The 21,457-nt window shown below is 40.0% G+C and overlaps 1 protein-coding gene across 2 annotated transcripts in view; it reads right to left on the bottom strand.

Moving 5' to 3' along the window:
- Positions 1-3,077: 3,077 nt before the first annotated feature.
- The window catches only part of SWT1 (SWT1 RNA endoribonuclease homolog), a 106,917-nt gene continuing 88,537 nt past the window's right edge, over positions 3,078-21,457 (bottom strand). For both annotated transcript variants that reach the window (XM_027611347.1, XM_027611346.1), the window contains exons 18-19: positions 16,428-16,492; positions 3,078-4,076 (exon numbers count right to left, since the gene is read on the bottom strand). In XM_027611347.1, coding sequence (XP_027467148.1) covers positions 3,947-4,076; positions 16,428-16,492 — 195 coding nt within the window. In that variant the 3' untranslated portion in view covers positions 3,078-3,946. The remainder of the gene's footprint in view (positions 4,077-16,427; positions 16,493-21,457) is intronic.

Here is a 21,457-nt window from a genome sequence, read left to right as displayed (position 1 = left end):
AGTACCAAACCTGGATGAAGGAAAGAGAAATGAGGGAATGACACAAGATGAACTGAAATATACAGCGTTAGGAATAGGAGTCGCTGTATTAAAAGGTTGAAAGGCACCTACCAAATGTAACTAGTCCAGTAATTAGCAAGGCCAGCTATCCATTAAGGCTACTCCCAGATCAAAAGATCTCTAGATCTTAGAATTCTTAAAATTGAAGTAGGTACCTCCTGCATTAAGCCAAGTGTTTTGTCTCAAAGGTGGTACCATCTTTAAAGGTCCAGGCTTGAAAGAAATTGCCTGATAATTGGTACCCAGAACTCAACTAAAAAAAAAAAAAAGTAAATGGGCAAAAGATTGGAACAAGACCCTTTACCAAAGAAAATTAATGGATTCCAATAAGCACATGAAAAGATGTTCACTATCCCAAATCATTAGGAAAATTTAAGATTACACACTTAACTAAATTCTGGTTGGGATGTAAGTCAACGAAACTCAAATTGCTGGAGAAATCACAAAATTGTAAGGTCACTTTGGAAAACTGGCAGTTTCTGACAAAATAACCTATGACACCATAATCACTTTCCTAGGTATTGATACAAGTGAAATGAAAACCTGTTAACACTGAAACCTGTATGTGAATATAGCAGCTTTATTCAGTTACCAAGTCAACTCAAATAGCCTTCCACCTGGTGAATGGTAAATTGGTGCATCCACACAGTGGAATACTACTTAGGAATAAAAAGGATGAAGTTTTGCAGAGCAATGGAATTCATACCTTGATCACACTGGTGATAATGTGATTGTGTTTTGACAAAACTCAAAACTACACCTAAAAACAGTTTTGTCCTTCTAGCTTAACCAAAAGGGTACCAAACCTTTAAAAAACTTTTTTTTTTTTTTTTTTAATTTATTAGCATATAGGAGGAGGAGCAGAGGGAGAGGGAAAAGCAGGCTCGGTGCTGAGCATGTGCCCAACACGGGGCTCAATACCAGGACCCTGAAATCACAACCTGAGCTGAAACCAAGAGTCAGTCACTTAATTGAGCCACCCAGGTGCCCCCAAAGGGTATCAAACCTTTAAAAGAAAAGGCTCTAAAAGGGGGACTAGGACATACCCATATTTTACCTTGGTGGAAATCCCAGCAGGGAACCACTGATTCCCACTGGCCTTGCAAGTATTATATACTGAGCTAATGTAGTTTAGCCCATACCATCAGCCTACAGTAGAACTGCAAAAGCTAAGGAAAGATTAGAACTAAAGAACAGCATGCTGACATCAGTCTGTAGGTAGGGGCACTGAGCCACCTCACCTTACAGTTTCACAGCTGGTAACTGTTCAAGTTCATGGGGTTTTCACTGGAGTGGGTTTTACTGGTAAAACAGCCAAAGAACCATCAGCTGGGAGGCTGACTGGCCTGTCAGTTCAATCTAAATCAGAAAAGGGCTTTGCCTGTGGCATCACTGAGAGTGGAAGATGTATTTGATTCTTCAATAGGGATATTCCCTCTGAAGAAGTAGTAAATCCTGACTCATGGGATGAAAAAGGATGCTTGAAAAGTGTTCCAACAGATGGATGGGCTAGGGGGAGTTGTCAGAAAGTAGGAACAAAGTGATCGAGTGAAGGTAGATCAAGACACCATCTGAAGAAATCTGGGTCAACACTCATAGAGTGAAAAGATTTCTGTTCTCCCTCAAGGTGATGGTCAAAAGATAAAGGAAATGAGCTTCAAGTTTGTCTTTCAGGTGACAGGCAACACCACAACAGGAAAGTGAAATTCACCATCATCTGTGAGGTTCTAATCTGTGCAGTCCCAATTGCCTGCTACAGGGCCTAACAAAATCCTAGTAGGGCACAACACCCCAATTCTTAAACCAGCATTCCTTTGGCCCAGAATGCTGGAATTGCTGGGGTGGCTACACCCAAAGGATCCTCCCTAGTCCTCAGGAAGGAAGTGGATGATCTTTTGTGTAAAAGTAAATTGGAAAATGCTAGTGTAAAACGGTGCCAGAAACTTTGCTGGGATAATCCTCATGGATGCCCCTCATGACTCCTCACTAAGACAAGGCCAAGAGCATTATGTAGAGAGCCCTTCCCCTGTGTGACTTTCCTTATCTGTCCCTACTGGCATACATGCCAGAAGCCATGATGGCTTCTGCCCAAAATACAATAGGCATACATACTGAAGAATGGAGACTTTAGAACTCTTAAGTTCCTCTCCCAAGGATCTCTATCAAAACAAATGTGTGTTTTGCAAAGGTGGAGCTTATGAGCCTTGGGTCAACTGAGTTATCTCAATCCGGAGGAGGGATCCAGGAAAGAAAGAGGGAGGGGGAGGGAACCCCCAAGTCCTGCATTATACTATCGTATAATAGAAAAGTATAGTATAAAAGTATAAAATTAAGATAGATTAAAAATCTTAAAAGATTACAATTAGAAAAAAAGCAACAAAGAAACCTGTCATTTTGGGGCACCTGGCTGGCTCAGTCGTTAAGCGTCTGCCTTCGGCTCAGGTCAGGATCCCAAGGTCCTGGGATCGAGCCCCGCATCGGGCTCCCTGCTCAGCAAGAAGCCTGTTTCTCCCTCTCCCACTCCCCCTGCTTGTGTTCCCTCTCTCGCTGTGTCTCTGTCAAATAAACAAAAAGATACATAGACTAAGGTAAAATATCTATATGCATATGTGAAAGTGTGCAGGAGTGAAATTTCCTAAAAATCACAACCTATATTAAAAAGATAAGAGGAAAGAGGAGAGGGAAGCACGAGCGGAACCAAAACCCAGTAACAACCACCAGAAGCAGCTGAGGGATAAAGACTGAAAAAACTTCGGGGTGGTGGGGGGGATGTTTTTTGCAGAAAGCAGAGATCCTCTGGAAGCTTCTCCCACGGGGCTCATATCCCTGATGTCATTGGAGCCCCAGGAAGAGGTGTGGCTTCCCTTGCAAACATACAGCTCAGGGGGCCCTGCACAGATTGACTCTGAGAATACTGGGTAGATTCTCTTTTATTGGAGAGAGTTGCTTTTATCATCATACCTTGTACACAGTTCAGAAACACAATTTGGAAGTAAAATGAAAAAGCAAAATCTTACTAAAAATAAAATTTATTGTTTTGTAAAAAATAAATTAACATTTATCATAGAATAGCAAATTAGATTTAATCTAATGTATTAACAAAAGCATAATATACTCTAGTAAACAAGGATTTCCAACTTATTTCCAACTAAATAAATCAATTAAACACTTGGTTTAGCTAGGGGCAAATATGAATCCCTGCCACCTAATCCCATAAATCCATGCTGCTTCACATGTAAGGGAAAAATCAGTATAGAGGTCGCCCCTGCTCTTCCCATTAGAAATGCACCGAACAGTGACAAACCCAGGGAAGAGAAGAAACTATATAGCAAGTAGGAGCTGAAGTCAAAATTCTACTTACATTACCTTAGGGGAAGTGGAAGGGATCTGTTTTAGTTCATCAGGTCGATAGGGAAGACAGTTTGATCATAAAACAGACCAGGGTAAGATTTCATTTGTGCAGCAGGGTGAGCATGGCCATGTCCTAATTCTTTCTTGAGGTTTGGAAGTGTCTCTGGTCACGGACCCATGCTTAGGGTTGAGAGAGATGCAAATGCTGTGCCCCCAGGCCATCCACAGATGCCAACGTGGCTCCTGGCCTAAGATGATTAAAAAGATGGCTCTCCTTTCTAGACAGACTGGCTCAGTGTCAGGAGTAGAGGTAGGGAGGTATTGTTAACTCCAGTGAGTTGAGTCCACAGTTTATCCCACAATGGATGCATTTGGCTTTTCAGAACCTCAATGAGATTTTCAGCAATAGGCAATCACCTTCTTGCACCTATTAAGACATTTTTTACAAGTCTCTTGGGTTTGACTCAAAAGGTTGAAGGCTACTCTTGTTGTTCTTGAAGACAAATGCAATTCCTTTTAAGTTATAGATCAGCATTTAGGTTCTATAGTTGAGCATGTCTTCACACCATCCCCTGTTTTGGGCCTCCAAATAGACAGATGCATTGCACTGCTGCATGGAATATTCCATCTCAACCAGTTGGCGGCATCCAATGGTTAACTTTTCCCTAGGGGATAAAGAAATGTTAAATCACTGCAAGACAGCTAGTCAGATAAATGAAAAAATCTTAACAGGATAACACTGGGATTTGAACACTGGGATTTGAAATACATTCTTTGATAGTTGAGAGTTGTAGTTTCTTAGCACAGACAAAACAACATGGGGAGACAAGCACTTAGTAGCACAGATTCTCAGACAGTCAACATGGAGAAGATCTAGGTGCAATTCCTAGAATTCAGGAGTTCCCATGGCAGACCTGCTGCAAACAAGCCAAGTTGGATGCTTAAAAAGTCCTTTGTATGGTCTCTGAAGGACTTCTCCCAGCAGGAGATGGGCTGATGTCACAGTGTTCTAATCCAAAGCATAAGCAATGCTGTAGCCTAGATCACAGGTTTTTGTCTTAACTAAAGAACAGGTAGCCTGGAGGATACTAACAGAATGCACCTCCTGACCGGAGCAGATAATGGAGAGGAGATGGCAAGTTGACAGAGCTTCAATTCTTAAAAAAGAACTGCTAAATTAACAAATGAATACTAGCTAATTACTCTGAGCCAGAGGTAGGGAAGCAGGGAGCGATGCCTATTATACGCCTTGCCTACTCAGAGTTTTACCTAAGCCTAAGCCTAGCCTGTCTCTCAAAAGCTGACTTGGGCCTACAAACTGTGGGATCTGTAAGTCATCAGAGCACCAACCCATTATATCTGGTGTCTGGAGTCCAAATCTCATGGAAGCCTATTTAAATCTACCGGGAGATGGTCTACATAAGCTCACGAAGAATAGCCAGTTGAAGCACCTGGCACATTAGGTGTTGGAAAAATGGCAGGTTTTTAAATGTAAATTACACTGTATTACTTCCTTGGCTTCTAAGGTGCTCTGGGCCATCTCTCCGGTGTTGGGGAGGACCACTGGTCACTTCTCTCCACTGATGCCCCCTTCAGAACTCAGGGATTAGGATGAGAGGTGGTAGTGACAGCAAAAGGAAATACACCATATTTTGAGCAGCCTCACTTCCTCAAGATGTGGTTTCTTTGACATTAATTAAAATCTGACTTGTGGTTTTGTGTTGCTCTAGTCCTGTTTCCTATATTTACAGTGCTTAAAATTAGTGTTCTGTTGCTGTCAATTCTTCCTAACTACTCAGAAAATGATTTTTGGAAGACCCTAAGAGATCCCCAAATAGGAGAGATGTTGTAAAACAAATAACCATTGTAGATTTTCTTCTTGTACCTAAAAGAATTTTAGAAAAACTGCAACAAATATTGTCATTAGTTTTCTCATAACTTATCTAACATAAGTTTTCTCAAAAACTTAAAAATGAAACAAAAAGGGCCCATTCCTGCTCTTGGTGATTTACTCCAGTGTGGGGGAAAAAAAAAAAACAAAAAACAAACAACTCCTTTAGTAACTAGACTTGAATCTATTTCTGTGTCTTGTCTTCTTTCTTTCTTCCCCTCCCCTCAGAGTTAAGAGGTGATCTCTTTTTTCATCCAACTGGCGTCTTGTTTCTTCATCTGTGTGAGTCAGCATTCTCACAGGGGATTATCACCTCCAGATTCTCTCTCCTGCAGCAAGTTGTCATTGCTGACTGAGTAAAGTATCACGTGTTTTTCATCGCGTATGTTTGGTCTCTACTGTATTATGACAGGAATTCTTAAGTTCCTTATCGCCAGGGCTTATATGTAGAATGGCAGAATATTAGATGTGGGGGCACCTTAATCCCTCTGCACCATTTCTGGTGAGTCATATCATGTTGGCTTTCACCAAGTTGTGAGAGCAAACACAACTGTGAGAGGTAGCCCATTTCATATCTCTTAATTTCTAGAAAGTTCTTCCTTGGACCTAAAAAAAAAAAACATTTTCTGACATGAGTAGCCTAAATTTAAAACAAAAAAAGTCATTCTCTAATACTACAAATATTTTCTCTCTTACAGTGATCCTATTTCTCTTTTGCAAACTCAACAATCCCAACTCCTAATCTGTCCTTGAACAAAGCTCAAGACTGGAGGTTACTTCTAGTTCTGTAATTCTATGTTACTCATGAGATTTCTACAAAACTGCCAGTTTCTCTAAATTGTCCGTCCTATCATGGGTATCAAACTCACTTTGACCAAATCTCAGGTCAAAATAAACTGGAAATTTGATCAATTTAAAAATAATTTTAGTGGTTATTTGATTCTTTTTCATGGCTAATTTTGTCAAAATGGCATGGCAATAGTGACCTTAAGTGATCTAATGACAATATTTGATGCAGTTTTTCCAAAACTCTTTCTAGGTACAAGAAGAGAGTCTACAATGGATATTTGTTTTACAACTCTCTGAACTTTTCTATTTATTTGCAGTGTGTATCTGAGATGAAAGAAAAATGGAATACAATGTAATGCTAATATAAAAATAGTATATAATAGCTAACATCATATTCAATGGTAAAGACTAAAAGCTTTCCCCCTAAAATCGGGAACAAGACAAGGATGCCCACATATCACCACTTCTATTCAACACTGTACTGGAAATTTTAGCCAGAGCAATTAGGCACAAAAAACAAATAATAAGCATACAAATTATAAACAAAGGAGTAAAATTATCTCTATAGATCCTAAAGAATCCACAAAATACCTGTTAGAATAAACCTAATTCAATGAAGTTGCAAAATATAAGATCAACACACAAAAAAATCAATTGCATCTTTTTTTAAAGATTTATTTTACTGAGAGCAAGAGCAAGTAGGGGAGGGGGAGAGGGAGAGAGAGAGAAAATCTCAAGCAGACTCTGTGCTGAGTGCAGAGCCCCACGCAGGGCTCAATCTCAGGACCTTGAGATCATCACCTGAACCAAAACCAAGAATCAGATGCTTAACTGACTGAGCCACCCAGGCACCCCAACTGCATTTCTATACACTAGAAATGAACAATTAGAAAAGGAAATGAAGAAAACAATTCCATTTACAATAGCATGAAAAAATTAAAATACTTAGAAATAAGTTTAACTAAAGAGGCACAAGACTTGTACACTAAAAACCATAAAACACTGCCAAAAGAAATTGAAAGACCTAAATTAGTGGCATACCATGCTTAGGGACTGGAAGACAATAATACTCCCTAAAGCAATCTACACAGTCAATGAAATCCTTATCAAAGTCCCAATCTTTTTTTATAAAAACTGATCCTAATATTCACAAAGAATTGCAAGGAACCCCAAATAGTCAAATCTTGAAAAAGAAAAACAATGTTCAGAGGACTCAAACTTCCCAATTTTGGAAAACTCAAAAATACAAAGCAACTTTAATCAAAACAGTGGTACTGGCATACAGACAGACATACAGACCAATGGAACAAACAAAGTCCAGAAATAAATCTCACATACATGACCGACTGATTTTCAACAAGGGTGCCAAGATCACTCAATGGAAAAAAAAAAAAACAGTCTCTTCAACACTTAGTGCTAGGACAACTTGATATCCACAAGCAAATGAATGAAGTCAGACCCCTACCTCACCTCATATACAAAAATTAGCTCAAAAATGCATCAATGACCTAACTGTAAGAGCTAAAACTATAAAATTCTAAGAAAAAAACACTCATGAACTTAGCTTTGGTAGTGGAATCTTAGACATTATGCCAAAAGCCCAAGCAATACAAGAAAAAAACACATAAATTAGACTTCATCAAAATTAAAAACTCGTGTATGTCAAAGGATGCTATCAAAGAAGTGAAAAGAGAATGTACAGAAAGAAAATATTTGCAAATTATAAATCTGATGGGGCCTAACATATAACATGTCAAGCTGCCAGGTACCACGGTGGTTAGTAAGGCAATAACCGGGGTCCTGGGATCGAGCCCCCGCATTGGGTTCCCTGCTCACTGGGGAGCCTGCTTCTCCCTCTCCCTCTGCCTGCCGCTCCCCCTGCTTGTGCTGTCTCTCTGTCTCTGTGTCAAATAAATAAATAAAACCTTAAAAAGAGAGAGAGAGACAAAAATTAAAGGTGCCAGTTCCCTCTTGCTCCATTTTTCCTTATAGAACGGCACAGAGTTAGGGCGAGATGATATGCAGTGCGGGGGACATCAACTCATTGCTGAGGATCCCTAAGCTAAGGCTCTTATCTCTTCATGGACCCAGGGGACTAAGCGGTGGGGGTTGTAGTTCATTCAGGCTGCTAGAACAAAATATTAAGACGGGGTGGCTTATAAACAACAGAAATTTATTTCTCCTACAGTTCTGGAGACTGGAAGCCCAAGATCAAGGCTCCATCATGGTCACATTCTGGTGAGCACCCTCTTTTATAAGCATTCTCCATTCATGACAGCTCTACCCTCATGACCTAATCACCTCCCAAAGGCCCCACCTTCTAAGACCATGGCATTGGGCAACAGGATTTCAACATATGAATTTGGGAGGGATACAAACATTCAGGAAATAGCAAAGGAAAAGAGCTAGGAGTAGAAAAGCATTGGGTCAGAGTGGAGAAAGATACCTCAGCCAAGGCCTCCAAAAAATTCTCAGCAGAAGTGCCCAAGAGGTGCCTCAGCCAGAGCCCCCAATAAGGAGGCCACCAAATGGAAGCCTGAGCTAGGAATGCGGATATGCACGTAAGCTCAGGGGTAGGGGGCCTAAGCATTGCCTGCAACCCCCTCCAGAAGAGAGCAACACATTGGCTGTGTGCCAAATCTGCTATGGGGAAGGCGGCTTTCCCCAGGGGAGCCTGCCAGACAAAGCCTTTAAACTGCCTAGGGTCAGGCCTGGAAGATCACACATAGGATTTTGGCGTGGAGCCAGATTCCTCATAAAGACTTCTTATAACTCAACAACAGCAAGAAAACAACCCACTGAAAAATGGGGAAAGGACTTATAGAGACATTTCTCCAAAGAAAGACAAAGAGCCAATAATAAGCACATGGAAAGGCGCTCCACATCATCAGTATTTAAGGAACTACAAATCAAAATCACAACGAGGTCACATTTCACACTCATTTGGCCAGCTGGCAACCAAAAAAAAAAAAAAAAAAAGGAAAATAAATTTTGTCAAGCATCCAGAAAAACTGCAACCCTCATCTATTGCTGGTGGGGAGGCAAAATACTGCTGTGGAAAAAAGGCAGCAGCTCCTCAAAAAGTTAAACACAGAATTCCACTCTCAGGGATCTACCCCCCAAATGTGAAGGAACTGAAAGAATTCAAACAAATACTTGTAGACAAATAGCAACACTATTCATAAGAGCCCCAAAGTGGAAACAATCCTGATGTCCATCAACAGAGGAGCGGATAAACAAAACGTGGCCTGCGCGTACAACAGAGTTTCGCTCAGCCAGAAGCAGCAGCGAAATACACAGGCTACGAGGTAGATGAACCTCAAAACGTATGAGGCTAAGTCAAAGACACCAGATACAAAAGGTCATGTGTTGTATGATTCTATTTGTAAGAGACATTCAAATAGACAAATCCACGAGAGGCTGCCAGGGTCTGGGGGAAGGGAGGAACACGGGATGACGGCTTGCTGGGCAAGGAACTTCCCTCTGGGGCGACAGGAATGTCTCAGGACAGGTGACCACTGCACAAGAGAGTGAACGCACTAAATGCAGTAACAAACCTAAAAGCTCTTGGCCAAGGCTTTTTTTCTCTCTAAGGCTTCTTGGACAGACCAGGTCATTAATTTAATGCAGGGGTTCTCAAACCTGAACGTTTCCTGGAGGGACAGACAACACAAACGGCTGGGCTCCCCCCCTCTCCAGAGTTTCTGATGCAGAAGGTCCAGGATGGAGCCGTCAAGTCTGCATTTCTTGCAAGTTCCCAGGTGATGCTGATACTCAGGTGCAGGAACCGCATGTAAGTGCACTACTACTCTACTGTAATCTAGAAGATACTACCATAGAGTTGATTCCTGGCATCAGAAAGCAGTCATTCCCAAAAGCACCTGCCACAAGGAAAAGCAAGCAGCTTCTGACTCACAGGCTGGGTTAGGCGGCATACTGTTTGCCTACGCCAGTTACTTTAAACACTGATGTCACAAACTAACCGGCATTTCATACAGGAAAAAATTACCTTTGAGGCTTGCCTCACCAACATGCTAGAGCACACAGCTTAGGAGCTCTCAAGGCAAACAAAGCGAATTACATACTGCAGCTAACTTATTTCTCATATATATAAAAGCTATCTATCACCCAGGATCCTTGTTTGGTCATCTACTTGATAGTCTTGTTAATTTACCATCCTGGATTTTCTAGGCCAGCTCCTCATCTGCTCAGGGTAAGCAGCAGCACAAGCATAAAAGCTCTGTGGAAGCCTCTACAAACTACAGAAGACAAAACACAAACTTATTTATAGATATAAACACCAAGGTTCTATCTACTGGGTCATGGAATTCAACATTTGATCAAAGCTACTTGCAATCCGAAACCTTATTTCCTTGCTTCATCTGAACCTATGAGATAGTTTTCTGTTCTTGAGCTATTTAATTCGTTCTCTGTTGCAATAAATGTGGTGTTGGGCACATCAAAACAGTTTCCTCCTTCACAACAAACACTTTATAAATAAAAAAAAAAAAACAGATTAGTAAATTCAGACGATGTGTGAGTAATCATCTTCCTCAGCATTCCCCCAAAGCGGTCAGCTGTCTGCAAGTTAATCATTTTTCTGTTTTCACCTCCATGTCCCAGGAAAACTCTGCCACCTTTCATCTGGTGCATCTGGCCCTATATTTAGTATGAGCCACAGAAACCAAAAGAACCTCTCTCTTTTGGCAGCTTATTTGAAAACCACGAGTCTTGGAGCACACCTGAGGCGAGTCTGAGAGCTATTGGTCACTATGGAGACAGCACATAATTTCAAAACACACAACAGAGTAACAAATCTAAAAGGTCTTCACCAAAAGCCTGCTAAGTAGCAATCGCCATTTTTCTGTGCATTCAAGATATTAGATACATTTCATTTCTCTTCAAAATCATCCTTTTGGGTGTAAGAGGGAGCTTATTAATTGACATCATAGGTCAAATCCCTGGCAAAATAAGTGACAAGAAAACAAAGAAGAAAAAACCAGGTACAATTACTTTAACTCTGAATATTCAACTTTGACCCCAGTACCACCCCCACAAAAAAAAAAAAAAAAACTCCCAACTATTCCAACAGTAAAGTGAAGTCAAAATAATTTTAGACATCTGATTGGAACAGTCCTGCAAGGGACTCTGCCCTCCAAGTTATCCACAGTGAGCTTTCTATACCTTCACAAATATGGCCAAGGTTGGAGTGTCTGGGTGGCTCGGTTGGTTAAGTGCCCAACTCAGAAATACTGGCCATGCTTTACAGACATTATATATTTTAAGTTTTAATTTTAATTCCAGTTAGTTAACATACAGTGTAATATTAATTTCAGATGAACAATTTAGTGATTCAACACTTCCATACATCACCCAGTGCTCATCACAAGTGCACTCCTTCATCCCCATCACATATTTAACCCATTCCCCCACCCACCTCCCCTCTGGTGACCATCAAGTTTGTTCTCTATAGTTAAGAGTCTGTCTCTTGATTTGTCTCTTTTTCCCTTTGCTCATTTGTTTCTTAAATCCACATGAGTGAAATCATACGTTATTTGTCTTTCTCTGACTTATTTCACTTAGCATTATACTCTCTAGCTCCATCCATGGCATTGCAAATGACAAGATTTCACTCTTTTTGATGGCTGAGTAATATATATATATATATATACACATATCTTCTTTATCCATTCATCTGTTGATGGACACTGAGGCTGTTTCCATATCTTGGCTATTTTAAATAATGTTGCAATAAACATAGGGGTGGTGCATGTATCCCTCCTTTGAATTAGTGACCTTGTATTCTTTGGGTAAATACCCAGTAGTGCAATTACCGGATCATAGGGTAGTTCTATGAGAAATCTCCATACTGTTTTCCACAGTGGCCGCACCCAGTTTCCATTCCCACCAACAGTACACGTGGTTGCTTTTTCTCCCTATCCTCAACACCTGATTTTTTTCTTGTATTTTTGATTTTAGCCATTCTGACAGCTGTGAGGTGGTATCTCGTCATTTTGATTTGCATTTCCCTGAGTGATACTGAGCATCTTTTCATGTGTCTATTGGCCATCTGTATGTCTTCTTTGGAGAAATGTTTGTTCATGTCTTCTGCCCATCTTTTAATTGGATTATTTGTTTTTTGGGTATTAAGTTTTATAAGTTCTTTATATATTTTGGATATTAACACTTTATCAGATATGTCATTTGCAAATATCTTACCCTATTCAGTAGGCTTTCAGGTTTGTTGTTTCTTTTCCTGTCAGAATCTTATTTTGATGTAGTCCCAATAATTCATTTTTGCTTTTGTTTCCCTTGCCTCAGGAGACATATCTAGAAAACATTGCTAAGGCCAATGTCAGAGAAATTACTGCCTATGCTCTCTTCTAGGATTTTTATGATTTCCTGTCTCACATTTTGAGTTTATTTTTATGTATGGTGTAAGAAAGTGGTCCAGTTTTCCCAACACCATTTGTTGATGAGACTTTTTCCCATTGGACATTCTTTCCTGCTTTGTCAAAGAGTAATTGACCATATATTACTTCATTTCTGGGTTTTCTGTTCTGTTCCAGTGATTTCTGTGTCTGTTTCTGTCCCAGTACCATACTGTCTTGACGATTACAGCTTTTTGATATAACTTGAAGTCTGAAACTGTGATTTCTCCAGCTTTGCTTTTCTTTTTCAAGATGCTTTGTTATTCAGTCTTTTGTGGTTCCGTACAAATTTTGTTTGTTCTAGCTCTGTGAAAAATGCTGTTGGTATTTTGATAGGCATTGTATTAAATGTGTAGACTGCTTTGGGTAATACAGACATTTGAACAGTATTTGTTCTTCCAGTCCATGAGCATAGAATGTCTTTCCATTTCTTTCTGTCATCTTTAATTTCTTTCATCAGTGTTTTATAGTTTTCAGAGTCCAGGTCTTTCACCTCTTTGGTTAGGTTTATTCCTAGGTACCTTATGGTTTTGGGTGCAACCATAAATGGGATTGTATTCTAAATGTCTCTTGCTGCTGCTTATTAGTGTACAGAAATGCAACAGATTTCTGTATATTGATTTTGTATCCTGTGACTATACTGAATTCATTTGTCAGTTCTAGCAGTTTTTTGGTAGATTCCTTAGGGTTTTCTATATATATATAGTATCATGTCATCCACAAATAGTCAAAGTTTGACTTCTTCCTTGCCGATTTGGATGCCTTTTATTTCTTTTTGTCGTCTGACTGCTGTGGCTAGGACTTCCAATACTATGTTTAATAAAACTGTCTTTTTCCTGGGGTGCCTGGGTGGCTCAGTTGGTTAAGCAGCTGACTTCAGCTCAGGTAATGATCTTGGGGTCCTGGGATCGAGCTCTGCATCTGGCTCCCTGGGAACCTGCTTCTCCCTCCCCCTCTGCCTGCTCATCTTCCAGTGCGTGCTCTCTCCGTCCCCCAAATAAATAAAATCTTTAAGAAAAAAAAAAGTGTCTTGTTCCCAACCTTAGGGGTAAAGCTCTCAGTTTCTCCCCCACTGAGGAGGATGTTAGCTGTGGGTTTTTCATAGCCTTTCTTATGTTGAGGTATGTTCCCTCTAAACCTACTTTGTTGAGGGTTTTTATCATGAATGAATGTTGTACTTTGTCAATTGCTTTTTCTGTGTCTGTTGAAATAATCATATGGTTCTTATCCTTTCTCTTATTGATGTGATGTAGTAAAAGTTGATTTGCGAATATTGAACCACTCTCACAACCCAGGAATAAATCCATGATCGTGGTGAATGATTTTTTTTAATGTATTGTTTAGTTTGACAGATGTTATTTTATTTATTTATATATTTATTTATGGGAGGGTGAGAGGGAGTGGGGGAGGGGGTGCAGTGGAGGGGTGGGGAGCAGAGGGAGAGAGAGAATCTTAAGCAGGCTCCACGCCCAGTGCAGAGCCCAACGTGGGACTTGATCTCATGACCCTGAGATCATGACTTGAGCAGAAATCAAGAGCTGGACGCTTAACTGACCGAGCCACCCAGGCGCCCCAACAGATGTTATATTTTTGACACAAATCTCATCTACACAAACCTTTAAATGTGGCCTATCTGTAAAGATCTATAAGAAGAGTGTAACTGATTGACAGGCTGAAGATTAAGGTGAAAAAATCATTTTTGCCCCCAGCCACTACAGACTACGCATGCCCAATGGTTTTAGATTTTCCTGGAAAACTTAATCTAATGAGTAAATGAGCTTTCATAGCTGTACTTAGTAACATTTGTGCATAATTATCAATCCTTGTGTCTTGATATCAAATAAAGTTATCAATCTAGAGTTTAAGAGAAGCACCTTGATAGTTAACACTCGCTGTACCTGCTCAAAATTTTAGAGCAACGCAGATTGGTATGCAAGTTAAAACTCGCAGCTGAGCTGTGGATCCGTGACAGCAGTGGCAACTCACACAGAGTGAAAGTACGGTCAGTCCTGCTACAGCATGAACTTGTTCCAACACCACTGATCCATTAAAGAACAACCAGAGCATGGTGCAAATTTCACATTTTCATATATGTAATTTCGGAGGAACAGAGAAAACTACCCAGCTGAAGCAAGCTACTTAGCTTGCTGAAACACACATATGCACACACTATAAACATGTACCAGAACCTCATTCACATCGGGTGTTGAAACTTTACATTCAGTTTCAGATAACCTTCCTTCCACCAAATCCCAGTGACCCACAAGCTGCAACCCTTCCAAGGACCACTTCCACTTCGGCTCTATTTCAACAGAAAGGGTCAGATTTCTCATCACGTTGATATATTTCTTAACCATTTAACATGTGTAAACTGGTGCCATTTTGATTAGGTTCCTATCTTCTTTTTTAATGTATCTAAGTATTTTTTTAAGATTTTATTTATTCATTTGAGACACAGAGATACAGAGAGAGAGCGAGCGAGCATGAGCAGGGGGAGAAGCAGAGGGAAAGGGAGAAGCAGGCTCCCTGCTGAGCCAGGAGCCTGATGTGGGGTTCGATCCCAGGACTGTGGGATCATGACCTGAGCTGAAGGCAGATGCTTAACCGACTGAGCCACCCAGGTGCCCCTGTATCTCTTATTAAGTTTTTGAGTGATGTGCCTCAGACCCATTTTTCCCAAGAGCCTTTTTCTGGCATGATTTGGCATAGCACGAGGTGATATTTAGGAATGAATAGGTCATGTCACAGTATGTAGGACTGGCTGTAAACCAACTACTGCTCCATGCCACAACATGGGTATATCTGGACACTGAGTCAAAAAAGAATGGCGGGAAGGGGGGATATGAGACTGGAGGGCAACAATGACAGCGTTAAGTGGGTTTTTGTTCCTCATGAATTTGTTTGCCTGGGCTCAGGACTGGAGGGCTTCACACAGAGACCCTGTATATTAAAGAATCCGATTTATACTGCTTCTCCTTTCTTGTTACATATGAATGCCATACACTAAATTATTTTTTAAAAGAATATATATACCATTGAGTACAAAAGCAGGTGAAATTAATCAACATATTTTTATTGGTACATACACCCATAAAGATGAAAATTATAAACACAAAATCTCTACGGAGAGGCTGCAAGGGCGGGTATGCACAGGGATGGGTAAAGGTCTATTTTGTCAGCTGAATGATAGGCATGAGTATTCTTTGTACTAGTTTGTCTTCAAAACATGGTCTGGGGAAAATAAGTCTTTCAAAGGGTCTATGAGGTCAAAGAGGTCAAAGCTATTTTCAATAATAAGACTAAGACATGATTTGCCTTTTGCATTCTCATTCTTGCCAGAACGAGCAACAGTTTTCCAGTGATACATGACATGTGATTATCAAAACAGACTAAATTCAAAAGCAGTTATCAGAACCCATCTGTCTTCCATGAAGCCAGACATTAAGAGATTTGCAAAAATGTAGACTTTCACTCTTTTTGTTTGGGAAAAATTATTGTCATAATTATATGTTCCTTATCTTAACATGTAATTAGTTATTATTTTGAAAGGAGTATTTTAAAATTTTTCAATTCTAATTTCTAATATAGCAAATATAGATAGATACAACCTACACAAACAAAAGGTCTTTAGGGTCCTCAACAATTTTGTAAAGTATAAAGGAGTCTTGAGGACAAAAAAATTGAGAACCACTTTAAACCTTATACTTGGGTTTATACACGTGTGTGTGCGTACACACACACAGAACTCTTTTGGTATGTATGAACTATTTCATATTAATAAAGATAAAAAAAAAATCATAGTGTAGTGCAGACATAAAACGAATCCTTCTCCGGCACTCCAAGTGGTGCTGTATGTGGTAAGAGCTTATGACAACGGCATTATCTATACTACAGATGGGACTTACCGATACTCAGACTGTGAAACACAATCATAAAGTTCCTGGGCAGTGAACTGGACATTTCTATTTACCTGAAAAGAACCAAGATGTAGTTAATAAAAATACATATGAAGTCAAAAGAGCAGTAAGAGCACAAGTAGAGTGACCCATATTCTGAGGGAAGAGAATGTCAAGTTTCTAGTGTTTGCATAAAAAGAACAATCACAAGTTCAGTGATCACAACACATAAAAAGATCACAATCAGTGCTCACAATGTTCTACACAACACTGAACTGTGTGTAAAAATACTAGCCCTATTGTTACAACTTCATCCGTTCATAGAACCAGAAGAAGTAATCAAGGGTTCTGGGGTTAGTGGGAATCTCAACGAAGCAGATAATCACTTTGTAGATCAAGTGGAAAGAAAAAAATGTGTACTCCAGGCAACACTAAATTTTACTCCTACTGGCTCTTATCAATAGATTCAAGCTTCAATTAGCTTAGAGTTTTAGAAGATTTCTAAAGCACATATTCAATATTTTTCTAAAAAAAGCAAACGTTAAAAGGTTAAAATAACTCTATATTTAAAGGATTGGAGTAGAGTTGGGGTCATATAGATAGACCCTTTTTTTTTTTTTTTAAGATTTTTTTATTTATTTTTTTAACAGAGAGACAGAGAGAGAGCACAAGCAGGCGGAGTGGCAGGCAGAAGGAGAGGGAGAAGCAGGCTCCCCGCCTAGCAGGGAGCCAGATGTGGGGCTCGATCCCAGGACCCTGGGATCACGACCTGAGCCGAAGGCAGACGCTTAACCACCGAGCTGCCCAGGCAGCCCTAGGGAGACCATTTTAAAAGCAGAAGCAGCCATATCTTGTTTATATTCTGAACATTAGAAATAATTCAAGCTGAAAGAAAAAATTAAGCATTCAACTTTAACAACATTTGAATACTACAGCTGACCATTGCAAAAACTAGTACTGAAGAATTTTCACTTTCATTTAAATAATAAGTTTATAAAAAAAGTTTGACTTACAGACATTTTCTAAAGAATTGTCTTTTTCAAACTGTCAAGGTCTAAATATTTTAACTAATATGTGTAAGTTCATAATATAATTCAGAGATATAATTTATACTACTATAAATATAAAAGTCCTTGATCATACAAAGACTCATCATGGCACACATGTGGAAGACACAGTGATGGAATCCTGTATTTCTTGAGGCTTCCTATTGATTTAGGCTATATTGTACTTCTGTGCAGGGAAAAATCTGGATATTAATAAATTCTTTTTATCAGATAACAAACAGTGCCTAAATTTTCAGAAATTCTGAATTAGTGATGGAAAACTAAATGAGACTATCTTCTGTTCAATTTACTTAAAAACATATTTAAATAGTTGGTATACATTTTTTGGTGAGGAAATTATATTGTGTAGAAAATGTTTCATTCACTAAAGGTTAAAAATACAGTTTTTATTTTTTTTAAAGATTATTTATTTAGAGAGAGAGAGGGGGAGAGCACACATGCCTGTGCAAGCAGGAAGAAAGGGCAGAGGGAGAGGGAGAGAGAGAATCCTAAGCAGACTCCATACTGAGTGTGAAGCCCAATGCAGGGCTTGATCTCATGACCCCAAGATCATGACCCGAGCCAAAAGCAAGAGCTGGATGTACATTCAACCAACTGAGCCACCCAGGTGCCCCCACAGTTTTTATTTTTTATTATTTTTTTTAAATATTTTATTTTTATTTGTCAGAGAGAGCACACAAAGCAGGGGGAGCAGCAGGCAGAGGGAGATGCGGGACTCGAGCCCAGGACCCTGGGATCATGACCTGAATTAAAGGCAGATGCTTAACCAACTAAGCCACCCAGGCATCCCATCCCCCCATAGCTTGTAACTACAATAGTTTAAATCTATATAATCCTAAATTTTTGCTTACAATTAGGATTATATGTTTACGCTATTTAATTATATATAATATTTAATATATTTAATGACTGTGTAAATTGGTATATAATTATAATTAATTTTTAGGTACTTTATAATTTTTATTAAAAGATCTTCTAAAAATGTTTAAGATATACATTTACAGTTAGACTGTTAACCAGTCCAATTCCTTTTTCTTTACGTGTTCTACTTTCATGTCAACAAGACTCTGATATTTTCACTATTATTGTCCCAATATGCCAGGACCTATAATGTATGCAAACTTAAGGCCGGCAAATGTCAACAACCTTGCAGATGTTTGATCAAAGGATGAGGGAAATACCTGTTCTCTATCAACTGTTGAGAAAAATCAGCTAAAGAAGTGGTTTTGAACCTGATGTGAATAAAAAATATGAATACAAAATCCTTAAGCCTTTAGGTTTTTAGAAGACAAAAGTATCTAGATGTAACTTTAGTTTCAAAAGCAATCACCAGGGGCGCCTGGGTGGCTCAGTACGTTAAGCGGCTGCCTTCGGCTCAGGTCATGATCCTGGGGTCTTGGGATTGAGTCCCACATCTAGCTCCCTGCTCAGCGGAGAGCCTGTTTCTCCCTCTCCATCTGCCTGCCACTCTGCCTATTTGTGCTCTCTCTCTCTCTCTCTCTGTCAAATAAATTAAAAAAATCTTTAAAAATAAATAAATGAATAAAAGCAATCACCACATACATTTAGATACTTATCCAGACCACAGTTGAGGTATAAGGGTGGTGTGGCTCCAGGTCACAGATGACTTAAAAAGTAGGCAGCTAATTTACTACTAATAAAGAAAAACTGCAGTACAAATTCATGACATATATCACAGGTTCTAGCCTGAAGTATCTCTTTTCATCATATTCATCAATTTTGATACATTTTTAATTACTCATATTAGGACATTTTGAATTACACCGTTAAATATCATTTCTCGCTCAAGTGCACAATTTTAACTCCCAAGGGAAAAAGAGCTACAAAGATGCCTTTGTCAGTAAATGGAGGTATGACTATAGAGTCGACTGTGGAATTGGTGTCCTCAATTCTTTGTTGTAGTGTTTATAATGGATGCCAGGTACTAGAAATGGCTATACTATTTTGAATTCTTAAAAATTCAAGAACAAAAGGCTAAGGTTAAGTATTAAAATAGCTAAACATCTTAAAAGATTTAGATGGTCTCAAATGTGATGTTTATGATGTGAGAAATACCTCGAATGTAGTCACTGGTGTGGCGGGGAAAGTGCTGCTAAGAGAAAGGATTTTAAAAATCTGGGAATCAGATCCATATCATCTTATACATAATGAGTTTGGCATTTTCTCCCAATACTCTCAGCAATAGGAAGTGCTAAACTCAAAAAAGACCTATGTCCCAGACTTTTCCAGGATATGTGATCTTAAAGTTGCCCTATTGTTTCCACAAATAAACTTTTATTGTTAGAATCAATGACTCCATTTGAAATTTAAAAAGTATGATGAAATAATTATACAAATCACCCCCAAGGAAGAAATCCTCTTAATAAGCACATCAGTATTAAGTCTGATTTTCCAAAAGCATACATAAACACTACTCCTTCCACAAAACAGGTAACGCTATTGAACCTTTAACTCTGTGTCTGGTACTGTTTGGAACACTTCATATACATGAAGCTATTTAGTCTTTAAAGAATATCTAGGGGGCGGAGCAAGATGGTGGAGGAGTAGGAGACCTAGATTTCCTCTGGTCTCAGGAATTCAGCTGAATAGGGATCAAACCATTCTGAACACCTACGAACTCAACAGGAGATCGAAGAGGAGAGTAGCAACAACTCTCTGAACAGAGAAGCGACCACTTACTGGAAGGTAGGATGTGCGGAGAAATGAATCCGAGGCGATATTCGGGAGAACAGATGACGGGGGAGGGGGCCTCCGTCGGCCGCTTCTGGCAAGTGATAGAGCCGCAGAGCACAAAATCGGAACTTTTAGAAGTTGGCTCCGCTGAGGGACGTCGCTGCAGTGGCTAAGCGGGGGGTGGAATCCTCCCGGGACAATGTGGTCTCAGGACCCCCGAGGTCACAGAAAGACCAGGGGTGCCTGAGTGCAACAGAGCTCCCAGGTATCGGAGCGGGGAAGCCGGCTGCAGAGATGGAGCCGAGGCATGTCATGGGCTCTCAGCTCGGGGTTGCCATAAACTGTGATCCGCAGCCCTCTCAGGCCACTGCTCCTCCAACAGGGACCCAACAAGCGGCAGAGCCGGGGAGACTCCCCTTTCTCCCCCGGGGAGGAGCTGTGCGGGAATGCACTGCAGGGATCTGCTGGGTTTGGAGACTCCACACGGGGTCGGGTGCCAGAGATACAAACGCTCAGTCACAGGCCCGGTGAGCACAGAGTGCGGCCGGAGACCAGGGAGACGGGAGTGACTGACTGCTTTTCTCTGGGGGTGCACTGAGGAGCGGGGCCCCGAGTTCTCAGCTCCTCCGGGTGGAGATTGGGAGGCCACCATTTTCACCCTGGTCCTCCAAAGCTGTACCGAGAGCTTGCTGGGAACAAAAGCTCCTGAGAGCAAACCCGAGCAGCTTGCTTAGCCCAGACCAACAAGGGAGGGGCAATTCAGCCTCCGGCAAAGACATTTGGAAACCACAGCAACAGGCCCCTCACCCAGAAGATCAGCACGAACAGCCAGCAAGCCAAGACCAAGTTTACCGATCAAGGAGAACAGGAGAACTCCAGCGCTAGGGGAATACTGCACACAGAATTCATGGCTTTTTTTTACCATGATTCATTAGTTCATCAAAGTTAATTTTTTTAACTGTTTTTTTTAATTTTTCTTTTTCCTTTTCAACCAACATCTTATCAATCCCTTTTTTAAAAAAAAACATTTTTTATTTTTCATTTTTAGAGTCATATTTTATCCCTTCATAGTAGTTACCCTTATTTTTGGCATATATATATAAGTTGTTCTCTCTTTAAAATTTTGAGATACAGTTTCTTCTAACAGATCAAAATGTACCCTAAATCACTAGTGTATGGCTTTGTTCTAGTCTCCTGCCTGATCACATTCTCTCCCTTTTTTTTTTAATCTTCTTTCTTTTTTCAAACAACTTATCTTATCAATTCCTTTTATAAAAT

The sequence above is a fragment of the Zalophus californianus genome, chromosome 10, assembly GCF_009762305.2.
Source record: "Zalophus californianus isolate mZalCal1 chromosome 10, mZalCal1.pri.v2, whole genome shotgun sequence".
In the NCBI taxonomy this organism is placed as follows: domain Eukaryota; kingdom Metazoa; phylum Chordata; class Mammalia; order Carnivora; family Otariidae; genus Zalophus; species Zalophus californianus.
This window is presented reverse-complemented; position numbering and strand designations above follow the sequence as displayed.